We start from the raw sequence: 12,947 nt of genomic DNA, 5'->3' as shown, positions 1-12,947 counted from the left end.
AAACACTAGAAGTTTCAACCGAAGAACACTTTTAAATTTATGTTCTAATGTAACACTAATTCTCTCTGCACAAATAAAAATTGATGGCTGACAATTATCGCTCCTGGTTTGTAGTGAATAAAACCTTCACAAAGCAATATAAAAAGAGCCAAAAATTAGAATAAAAAATGATATAAAGAACCAGTTCGTAATAAAAGCCGTAAATATAATCTTATGTTAAAACATTTCTGTGAACAAAATGAGATTTTTAAATCACCATCACGAATATTTGAGAAAGCATATTAATGCATGGTTTTCTATGTTTTCAAGTGGTATACTGGCCAAAATAAATACATCATGTATTTTGTAGTTTTACTGCTATTGAAACAGTTTATTTTTTTTATTTTTGTAAAGATCGCATCTGTTATAACATGGTCCAGCTTCTTATGAATCTTTCTTGCTTGTGTTTATAGCTACGAACAGGCTTTTTTGCTAGAAAAGAACAATTATGAATCCAGTCTATCTCAGCATTGCAGAAATTACTCCTTACCAAATACATACAACACATTGCAAACACACCAGTCAAGGCAAGTAAAATGTTACCGATTTTCAGCATTCCAGCTGACAAAAATACTTGCTTTGTGGTTCAACTTTCATTTGAAACCCACTAAATATCCCACGGATTGCTAAAACATCACGAATAGGCCTGACAGGTATCACTGGCACAGCAGAAAGGAAGCAACGAAAAGTGTAGAGCATGGTGGCCATCGTGAAAAATCAAATTTAATCAATCCCTGGCTTGTTTAAAATAGCGATAGAATCCCTGGCTGGCTCCATAGAATAGCAAATTTAAAAACAGAATAATCGTAGAAATAGGGCACAACATTTGATAAAATACATGCACCTAGGTCAGAGACAAGAGGACATGAGAAATTCCCCAAAGAGCTTTACAGCGGTAGCTGCACAGTTACATCGTGAATGTGTTCACCCCCAAGTATTCCAAGTGAATGCTGAGTCATTTCTATGAGTATTCTTATCGACTTCATGAAGTTCAGTACAGAAAATTGAACCCATTATTGGCAGCATAAACTAGGCATAACTAACTACAGCATAACTATAGCCTTTGCTTCTTCATTTAATGGACATTTTAAGATGACATAATGTGGCAGCATCAAGATTTAGAGTTTTATCGCAGGTTTGTTTTTCTGTGGTTTGAACTTACTTCGCAGAAAAGGTAAAAGTGATGGTTATTTGTGGTTTGAAATTAATTAAGCACCATGATGGTCGAAACACCTTTTCAAATCACGAAAAAATCATCACAATAGCCAAACTCACTATCATGTAAAAACAAATTATGCTTAAAAATAGCAAAAGTTTGTATCTTCAACAATTATGTGCCCTATTGATGTTGAACCCAAGTTGAGAAAATATAATAAGTAAAGGCCAGAGTGATACATCAAATATATCAAGATATTCTGACAAAATACTATTTAACGCCCTCTTTCATAAAAAGGAAATATTTTATCAGGATATCATGACATTCTAGAGCAACAATTTATTTTGTCCTATAAGACTATATACAGTATTGTTCAATAATTATTCATTAATTAGCAATTTAAATTAATGAAATTAAAAAATTATCATATTCCAATACTGAATTATCAACATCACCCAGGCCTACATACAGGTACTCCTCAATTTACAATCAGCATTCATTCCAAACACTTAATCACACGCTCTATCAATTGCCAGTAAGAATTGACAAGCAGTTCGGTTTTACGACCATCATTTACTCTTTGCAAGAATTTATGCCACAACATCCAATGCCACACAAAAATAATATCAAATTTGTAACAACCAACCATGCAACAATGAAAATTGTGTCAGCCCATCAAAGAAAACTACAAAAATTTTTATAAAAACCAATTGATTAGTGTGACATCTTCCTGAAGCTATGGTAATGATTAATATAAAAAAGGTAATATAAGATTCTAGTTGATATAGTGAAATGACATTCAACACTGCAACATGAACTAAGATATTACTAGAGATGTAAAACATTATCAGTGACCATCAGTGAAACTCTTTTGCTCACATAAGATAACTCCATTAACCTTTCGTCAGGTGCAATGTGAATGAATGTGATAGGCACAGATTTGAAAACCATTATTTACTCTTAGAATAGCTCAGTGGAATACCTTTAACGTTTAAAGCACCATTATTAGTGTACTCGAACACTTATATGATGTCTTTAGAGCTAAGCATAGACCCCTTTAGATGCCATCATACGGCCCCGGACCAATCCAGCAAGGAGCGATTTAATGCACTCATTAGGCTGATAAGTATTATAATAAGTAATGTATTTTAGCATGTGAATTCTATAAGATCAGTATCTTATTCATCTACTAATGCTTTTATTTTGCTTTACTGTGCCATTACTTCTCTTAACTATGTTGAATAATACACCACTGATCTGTCGGCATAAATGCGAAAAGTTAAAGGCTGCATAGAGATTGTCAAAACAAAAAGCTACTATAAACATCAAGGCTTCATGCCACCAATTGACATGGAGAAATGAAAAAAACTTGCACTATGCCTCTCAGATCCATTGCGTCCGACGGAGGGTCAAAAGTAATTAATCTTGATAGCATATCCAGTCATATATGTCCATTTTCTTTTATTGCAATTTAAAGGGTTCAGTAACTATAGATTCCATTATAAGTGATCTTGGCTCTACCTAAGTCTACTCGATGAAAACCAATTTTAAGGAAAAAAAATATAATCATGCCTTTACCTACTAGTTGACATGAGAGAAATAGGGATGACGTGTTTTTCATCCAATCTGCACAAATGGAAAATAGGTCCAACAGTAAAGCAATGCCAGATTTTTTCCCACAGATTTATGGATATAAAAGTTTCTCTGGTTTCACACCGGCTAATATTTTCCTTTTCTCCTCCCAACGTTTCCATGAGCAACTGGCCCCTCTTGCTCAGGGATTCGGGAATCCAATGTCATTCCGTTGGTGCATTGGGTTTAAATGTATGCATATGTCTCCTGACTGGCTGCCAGTCCCCTCGGAATTTTAGGAGAATGTTTCATATTCTGCTTGTGTTGTAGCCGCTGTCTTTACCATGTTGCAATGCCGTCAGGTGTGAATAGATTCTATCACTCAGAGTTCCCACTATCCATGGGATCAGAAAATAGTCCTACAAATTTTACACATCTAACACTGGAGAGAGGAGCCAATAGGAAAGAGGCTGACAAAACATCGCAGACACCTTCAACTATGGCAGCCTAAAAGATCAGCTGTAGCCTAGCACAGCATACATCACAACCATAAGATTCACTGGGAAGAAATGAAGCTCTTCTGTTGATCCTATGGGTACTGGAATTGCATAGCGAAATAATCTATTAAGGTCCCATAGCATGGCAACACAATAAAAAAATTGAGCGGCAACAACAGAAGCAGAATATGGGCCCACCTCCTGGAAGTTCAAAGGGAACTGGAAGCCAATCAAGAGAAAGTGAAAGATCAACCACTATTAGGAGCAGTTAATTGTATATTAACTCAATGTACGAACAGAATGGCATTGGATCCCCGAGGATGATGGGCAAGTCGCTCGTCGAAACATTCAAAGGAGATATGGAAAATCTTATCCACTGTGAAGCGCGAGAAATCTTCACAACCATATCTAACAGTTAATTCAATCTTACAAGCCTTGAAGAATCTAAGCTTTTATAATACATGTTGGTAAAAGGCATACGTGCATCTGAAACCATTCATTCGTGCACACCAATTCATGAAACCTTGGAATTTACATGATTTTATCCTTTGAACACAAATTCTTCACTCTTGCACACCTTCCAAGCAAAATGTGGATTACCTTATACCAAATTAAGAACTAATATAAATTCAGACTAGTAAATTCACAGTTTAGAGAAAGTACGGGTTGCTGGTTGCACACACTGCAGGCTGATATTTTAAAGAATTCAATCAAGTGAAAATGGGAATTCCACAAGCACATTTAAGCTAATGGTGGATAATCAACGTGGAGGGGCATTCCATGGGAGTGAATGGGATTCCTTTCAAGCCAGTGAAAGTAGGCCTCATAACGATGAGTTGACGCCTTGGTAAAAGAGATTAAGCCAATACCATCTAATGCTGTAAAAGCAATCTTTTTCTTCAGTAATAGCTACGCAGCACATCGGAATGAAAATAAAAACTAGCAAGCACTCACCAAGCATATTTGTTCCTAATGTTTGGTTTGGGGCATTTTAATCGACTCTCAGAGTATTACACAACAAATGAAGATTTTGATTCCATTAAATATTAGCCAAGGAGGGATTTGAAGAGCACAACCAGGCTAACAAGAAAAAAATATCCTTTGATCAACACTGATTCTGATAGCCATCTGCATGGTGTTATACGGAAAAAGTGATGTGGACAATATTTTCTCATAATGTTGTCCTGCAGAGAAAGAATATTCTCGTTCACGAATCAAATAAACATCCATAAAACTGAACTTGAAATGGATTTAAGAAAGGATATTTGGGTGAACTACACAGAAAATATCGGGCCTTCTCTTTTGAAAAGGGAAAATAGTGGCATAGGTAGACGTTGGGCTAACAATGGACTGCCTACCAAGAGGAGAATTGAAAGGGAGGGGTTGGTGAGCCATCAATGAAAACCATTCCTAGAAAACCATCGTAGTAGCTACTCTCAGAGAATAACTCATGCCATGAGTAGTCACGTAATCCTTTAAGTCCAACTTCAAAAGTGAAAACTAAGATAATCTATGGTAATTCAGTAATGACTTAGAACCATTAGATACATTTTTATAAAAAAGTGTCCAATGTTGGGATCAGAAGGAGGGAGCCAAATGTTACATGAAGATAAGTCACCCCACTCGTGAGCCGAAGCTCCTGGCACTGCATTTGCCGAATGATGATGAAGAAGCACAACCCAGCATATTCAATTTACTCTTGCAAAACTTTCATGAGAATATTCTAGTTGATGAGCTAAAAAAAAAGAAGAAAGGTTGTCCCAGGAATGAAGCTATTTTTATTCATCATCAACCCAGGTGTGACGGCAGTTACAATGTAAATTGAATTGGTCACTGAAATGAGAGTGATCTAGAAAGTAGAAAAATCGTACTTCCCAAATATCCCTGTTTCAATGTGTTCTGGATCTTCTACTGTATGCACAGGTTGAACCTCTTTAGTCCAGTATTCTATGGTCCTGCATCCCTATTATATGGTGCACCTTGAATACAAGCTTTTTAATTTGTGGTTTTCCATGCTGTGGTGCTGTTTGGATCATATCGACTAGCAGCAAGGAATTGCATGGAAGCTAAAATTTACCCATGCCAACTCGTCCCTAGTTAAAAAGTTTCCCGCTAATTTATTTGATCATGTCCAAGTATTCATGATGCCAAGCAGTGTGAATAATTGTGCTAAAAAGGGGAAACTTAACTTTTCAGTCAGAATATAACTAATAACTTCAGGCTTTACTTTGTGAAACCTCTCCATATTGGTGCCCTTAATTAAACAATCAGTGAACCTTACAAAGTTTTATTTCCTTGATTCCAATTTTCAGTCAGAGCTTTAAGCAAAAGTTATGGCATTGTGACTTCAGCAGTGTACAACTTGAAGAAATACAAGGAGAATATTTTAAATTTCTTTGGAGAAATAAAGCCAGAAAAGATTGCAGAAGTACATAACTTTCAAAAGTAGAAAAATAAGGACTTAGGCAGTGAACTAATTCAGTGGTTTAAGTTATGGCAAAGTGATGGTGCGAGCATTTCCACATAGATGCAAATTGAGCAAGCACAGGTTAGCTGCAGATGTTTAACGACAGGGATGGGATTTCTAGTGTGTGTAGTGAAAATGGAAGTGCTGATAGGGAGTCCACAGTTTCACTGGTGAATTTGCCCAAATAGTGGCCTCTGAAAATTCATAGCCAGAACATGAGCACCACGTAGATGAAAGTGCTGAGTATTGGTATTGAATGCCCCAGAAAACACTTGCTTAGGATTCAGAGTATGCAGCAAAGTGCATGAGGGAGTCGAATGAATAAGTAACACCTCTAGGGTGCAGTGATGCAGCTGGCACTCATCGGCATTAGCTAATGTCATTGATAAGAGTGTATACCTTAGGGCTTTCAAGAGAGTGGAAATTTCCTAGTGATCTATCGGGGAAATAAGAAGGGATGGATGACTTTCTAATTGTTCCTGGAATGGTTTGAGAATTATTTTATGCCAGAGGCTAGGGCACACTAACTCTGTTATATTAGATCCAACACGCAAAATAGTTCTGTTCGTGGTTCTCCAGCTCAACCCAAAGCCAAATTGTTCATTAAAAAGTAATGTTGAGGGCACCTCTCTCCCATTTGTACTTCATTAATTCAACCCTGTGACAATGTGCTCTCATGTAAGGATTTACCCTATAAGACTTACTCTGGTCCCTTTCCTTTGCTTGGGACAATGCTAATAGAACCACACAGAGGGGTGGCAAGCACAAGCTCTGACCTGGCTTTAAGTTTCAGAGGGAAAGTGGAGGAATTATCAAAACAATATACAGCTGAAGCTCTGAATTTTCCTACAAACCTCTGATGAATATATCACTTGAAACGCTATGTCCTTTGCGATAATACCACTCAGCATTGGATGTTATTTAAGTAGCCCTTGAAGTATTTAGTACGACCTGCTACGACTAGGAAGTGAGCATGTTATCAAAGTTCATATTCATCAGAGATGCATTTTATGAACCAGAATTTTCCATAATCTGGCAACGGACCAGTCCCAAGGGTGCCACACTAGAGAGGTTTCAACCTGTACTTAGCAGAGAAATCATGCATCATACACGCGTGACACTCAAACATTTTTCATGTGCAACAAGTTCAATTCTTTCTTGGCTATAAGTACAACCTCACAAAAGCTGTTAATTATGAAGGGTATTAACTCTAACCATGCATGATTGAGGCAAGTAAGTTTTACTTAATATTATGTTCACCCTTGATTTAAGAGAAAAGGTTTTATGAAGGCTTAGGCTGTTGAGGATGCTGTAAAACAAAACAAATTGCATTTGAAGAGAAAACAGATTGCATTTGCTTTTTTAAGAAGGTAACTAAGCAGTCTTTTCATCCCTGTTGCTCACTTGGTAAATGGTGAAGTTTGTTAAGCACCAATTTTTTCATTTCAAAAAAGGTTGGTTTACGACTGCCCAAAATGGCCAGTTTAATGTCCCAGAAACTGACTCTGCAACTAATAGTGGGCCGTGAGAGATGAGTGAGGCAGAATTACTCTAGCCAGTGATGGCAGAGCCTTTACCTTATACAACGAATTTTGATGAAACACTAAGCTATTTCCTCAACATTTACACTACACCGTTTCCTTTCCATGAATGGCCCTTCAAAATAAATTCATGATCAGAAATAGTCTATCATTACTTCACTATCTGCATATTGTCAGACGTTTAATGTCTATTATTTGGAATATAATTGCAGTCTTTTTTTTGTTAGGTATTTACGTTGATATTTGTTGTGAAGAAATGACACAGATGAATAAAAAAAATGATATACTACCAGGTAAACTACTGTGAATGAACTGATCATGCCATAAGATGTGTATGTAAAGGTTAATGAAACACGCAGAATACTAGGGATGTAAATAGAAATACCGTTTCGGTCTGAATGAGGAAATGCTAAGACAGGCATGACAAAGACAATGGGATTCAGTGGAAAAATGCATGTCTCCAGAAATTAAAGTGCGAACAGTACTAATTATCAAACTAGACTACCAAAGCTCACTTGAAGAGTGATTACAAACAATGAAAACAGACTTAATCAATAACCTGTCAGTCTGTGAGTAAGGTACTTGATCTTAAAAAGAGATGTGGAAAATTTAAGAGATAATTTTTCAAATTAAATAAACTAAAAGAATCCAAAGGTTTCTTCATAGCTTAGTAGTTATCAGATTATGATCAGAAAAATTGTACCAGAAGAGTTCATGACCTGTCCCAACTTCCCTAAGTTTGCTCATTTCCATAAATGAATGACAAAATTGAAAATTGAGGTTTCCCTCACCAGAACTATAACTCAGTCAGGATTAGTAAAGATATAAGTGAATTTTACTGATTTACATGATGAAATAAAAATATTTCTGGACCCTATATCATGATAATATCCTGCAGTAGGTTTTAATTTAATAAGTATATTTTTCATAAAATTTTCCATAACCCAGAAAAAAGGACTAAAAAACTATGGAACTACCACAACCATAACTTTAACCAAGTAATCCAAAGAAGATGTGCCCATTAAGTTGGAAAATGTAAACTAGGCTAAAAAATCAATTTCCCTAAGCTGGGATCCAAAACCACACCCCGAAATGTGATCTCATCTACTATGCTAATAATGTAACTGGCTCCCCATTGAATTTTTCAAAATGCAAAAAAGATAGACATAAAATGAAGACACAGCACATAAACTGCCACTATGTGCCCAAAAGACTAAGCATGAAACCACTGCCAATAGATTTTAAGAACAGAGGAACAAATTGAATACTGAAAAAGATCTAATATTTATAGTTTTTGGTGAAATTATTTTTGCTACCTGCACCTCTTTTTACACATAATTTGACTTCATGTAGTACTCCCGACCCAAAAAGTTACTAATTTTTCTTATGATTACTTCAGTAAGTAGGGTAAAAATATGTACACTAAAATAGAATGGAGATACTTTTTCTGCATTGCTAAACCAGATATATAGGCTGTGACATTTTAAAATTAGCTCACAACAGGTAAGCCTTATTTTAGGCATTTCTTTGTGTTCTCATCATATTTGCCTTTTTATGTACGGAAGTGTACAAGTATGTACCATCCTGAACAAAGAATTTAAATTTATAATGCTATTTATCAAATAGACATGATCAATGATTGCCATCAATGCAATTCTGATCATATCTTGATCACATTAGTACAGGTTGAGTTTAAAATCAATTATTTAATAACCATTAACAAAGCAAAATGGGAATACTGATGGAAGAATTATTAATTCAAGATGTGAATCATTAGCTGGGTAGAATTGAAGAGTGAAGGAGAATGACAGTAATTTACTAACCTAAAAAATACCTTGAAAATGTTGAAAGAAACATTAGTAAGACAAAGAGGAGCATATTTGAAAAATGGATGATAGATTTCAAGAAAATTATTAGAGTAATTGCCAGTGGGATCTTCCCCTTGCCTTGTCTAGAGGAACCTCATCCACAAATCCTTCTCTAAACTCCACCACAGCACCCAAAGTACCCGACACGTCCAACACCTTCACCGGCACCACTTGACCACAGTCAGCAGGGCTCTGCGCAAAGTAATCTCCACCTATTCGTATATTTTCAATAGGCAAAGGCTTGGCAGACTCCTGAAATAGTTTGAGGCAAGTTTCGGGAGAATGAAATAATACAGAAAGGAAAGCATTTGTTACTAATATGGAGTCGCAAGCTAGTTAAGCATTGTGAAGTGACATGAACACCAATATAATATTGCTATTATGACTATCACTTAGAGCAAGTAAAAATTCTATATGTGCAGCAAGATACTTTCTCCATGCTACTCAGAATTTCTTATACATGAAGTGAACACCTAAGCATAGTTATCTAAAAAATAAATATCACTCAATTTGACGCTGAAGACATAGACATTGAATTGGAATGTAGAGGGCAGTTTAATACCACAAAAACTGTGCATGTAAAAATATAAATTTCAAATAGGAGTTGAGTTTAATACTACCCTGCATAAAGTCAAGCCAAGTTAAAAACCTGCAAAATGTTTTCGGGTTTCAAGTCTTAACACTATCCAAAAGAATCAAGAACTCCTTTTCTTGAGACCACCTCCTCCCAGAAAATATTTTGTGGTTAAAATCCTGCAAAGTCACCTGAATGCTGGCAAAATGTCAAGTCGAAGAAGTGGCCTAATAAGCATTCTACTTTAACAAGTCCCAAAATAAGTGTTTTACAAATAGATGATCCTAAACATAATAAGCACCAATTAATTTACTTCATAGCAAGAGTGACTATCTTTCAAATGCCAACCTGGTTATTTGAGCCTACTGCTGAAAACCTGCAGATAGCCACTCTGAGAATACAGTGGTAGCCTGATTATCTGGCATTCTATTTACTGATCACTGGATTGTAGCCCACAAAAACTTCTGCTGACCAGACTGTCAGCAAACTCCAACCCAGTTGTTAATTTTGCCCATAGACTAATTTTGACACCATTTTGTCAACTTGATAGGTTTTTCTCTTCAATGAATAAGAAACTTCCCAAATTATACAAAAGAATAACAACTAATAGAGAATAGGAGCAGAAGTCACAAGTCATGACACTGAAGTCAAGGTAGAAACTGTGTACTACGAAAATGATCATTATAGATTTACCATCTATTTTTCTTAATCCTTCTACCTATATGATCATGGATGTAATTGTTGCTCCACTCCAATGGCTACCATCTTTCATGCTAGACATGATGAAATAGCGTAAATTTGGACTATAAGAAAGATTTCAAAATCTGCACTAACCTAACTAGTAACTTAAGACCAGTGAATACAATGAGTTTGTTTCCTCAAGTAATATTTCACAGAAACATATAAGGGAGAGAGGTGGCCTACCTATTCGCAATCCAAATATTTTTAGACAATTATTTTAAGTAATATTCAACATATTATGAAAAGCCAATAGCTTCAATGGGAAATAATCACCTTTTTCTTTTTGATACGCAGTTCAGGCTTAAGAATCTGCCGGAACGTTTAAAAAAAAAAAATTGAAACACGTCTGCAGATAAAAGTCTGATATACAAGAGAAGATCCAGACCTCAATATCTTTAAACAATCAAGATTATCAGATAAAAAATACTGCAAATAGCTTTAAAGTTGTACATCAAAATATTCATATAAAGCATGGAGGAAGCATTAAAGCTGCACACTATGACTAGCATTAAAAATAGCCAAGCATTAAAAGCAGTTTAAAAAATAAAGCTATATTTACAAACATGCTGCCGCAAGAATAGCATTTGGAAGAGGAAACTGCACGTATGCGATTTAATAAGGACAGATAATATTATGATTGTTTGTTAGAAAGTTAGTACTGCATTAGCTGTTCAAGGTAGTGGGATTAGTGAAAGACAAAAGAAATTATTTTTTGCATTGCCAATGAAATAATTATCACAAAAGTAAACAACGTAAAACAGCAAGAATGCAATCTAGCATTTTGCAAAAGCCTGTACATAGGATAGAAATTACCTTAGTAATTTTGCATCCTGGCAAATATACTTGACCTAAGATATATAAGCAAATACAAGTGTGCACAGGTGATGAAGCCCAAGACCCTCATAGGATACTCATTCAACAGTCATTATAGAGTCCACTAACAAATCAGCTAATACAGATTATAGCGCATAAATATTTCTTGAGTAGTTATAATAAATTATGTTCAACTTAACGAATAAAAAATATACATACATAAAATATTAATGCAATGAATTGACGTCATTATAACAAGAAAGAGCAAAAAATAATTTGCTAAAGAGAGAACAGTCTAACTGATATAATAAATTACCATTTCTAATGAATTTACTTTGTCCCTAAAAGCTTTAATTCTTCACATGGGATAACCAAGTTATTAAAATAATAATCTTACATCCTGCAGCCAAACTTGTTAAGTTAAACCAAAATGCTGGCAAAAACCATAACATTGAATTTAGAAGTTCAATGGATCAGTCACAAAACAGATAACATACGGACCATGATCTGAGAAACATGATAAATAAAAATTTAATCTTTAAAATATAGGAAGGGAAATTAACCTGGTAATATTTCTCAACCACTTGTTGCACTCGGGCTGCAGCATCTTTGTCACCATCGACAGACGACTTGAGGACATCTTTGGCGAGTTCAGACGTTGTGTCTTCAGCATCTTCAAAAACTTCCAATTCTGAAGATGCATCTTCATGAAAAGCAATAAATCACATCAGGGCATTATCTAACAACAGTGGAAGAAATCAATTTCACAACTGAGTTCAAAGATGTTAGGCAAATATAACTTCCCAAACTAAGGCCAGTATTTGACGAGTCTGCAAACTGAGTGCATTCAAGTCAATTAAAACATGTTGGTTTGAATTAGGAGAAAATATTAACAGAGTGGTCAAAGTGGCTGTTACAAAGTAGAAACCTGACATGAGCAATGAAACCACCGGACTTTGGGAATATCGTGATGTTTATATGAACACTGAAACAAGTTAATAAATTTAAGTCTGATAAAATGTTATTAAGTAACCACAGTAAACCTGATCAATCTTCAAGTTCTGCATTCAATAGAAATATAATATTAAGTGACCTCTCAGTTGTAAAACAGGTAATGAGAGACCTTTCCTGTAACAGAAAATTTGGGGAATGGGTAGAGTTGATACTAACTTCGAGTTACCTCTAACTACATTGGGAAAGAAAAATTTTAACCACCAAACTGGCAAAAGAAACATGGATCACCTGTGTTAATACTCAAAGCAGCAAAGAGTGATGAACTACAACAGTACGAAAATATTAGATGTGTGCACTTAATAAATCCAACAGCGTTGACATCAGAGATTATTTTTTGCGGCACGCAGCCAGGATTGGTTTCTACGGCACAAACTGGTTACGCACAGTTAAATATTGTTCCAAATATTAAAAATGCAAAACTAAGATGAAATATTGATTATTCAATCAAGTATTGAGTACACCCTGGGAGATTCATTATCTATTTTTCAGCTGACTCGGCATTGGCACCAAGTCATGTAGAACGGCAGTACCCCCCTCTTGACAATAGGGAGCAAAGAAAATTTTTCTATTAAGTATACCATGCTTCTTGTTGTCATTCCCCAGTTATGAGAACCTAATGTCAGGCAAATGAAAATGCAGTGAATGCTGTAACGGTACGGATCGGA

At 35.6% G+C, this 12,947-nt stretch overlaps 1 protein-coding gene across 3 annotated transcripts in view; it reads right to left on the bottom strand.

The window, feature by feature from the left end:
• Positions 1–12,947, bottom strand: part of LOC124164376 (tudor domain-containing 6-like) — a 53,602-nt gene that overhangs the window by 2,749 nt on the left and 37,906 nt on the right. For 2 of the 3 annotated variants that reach the window (XM_046541683.1, XM_046541684.1), the window contains 2 exons: positions 11,832–11,971; positions 9,219–9,392 (listed from right to left, as the gene is read on the bottom strand). In XM_046541683.1, the coding sequence (XP_046397639.1) occupies positions 9,219–9,392; positions 11,832–11,971 (314 nt within the window). The remainder of the gene's footprint in view (positions 1–9,218; positions 9,393–11,831; positions 11,972–12,947) is intronic. The other variant, XM_046541685.1, reaches the window with a different exon arrangement.

Source organism: Ischnura elegans, chromosome 8, assembly GCF_921293095.1.
Source record: "Ischnura elegans chromosome 8, ioIscEleg1.1, whole genome shotgun sequence".
NCBI lineage: Eukaryota > Metazoa > Arthropoda > Insecta > Odonata > Coenagrionidae > Ischnura > Ischnura elegans.
The sequence above is the reverse complement of the archived record's forward strand: the minus strand, read 5'-3'. Positions and strand labels throughout refer to the sequence as shown.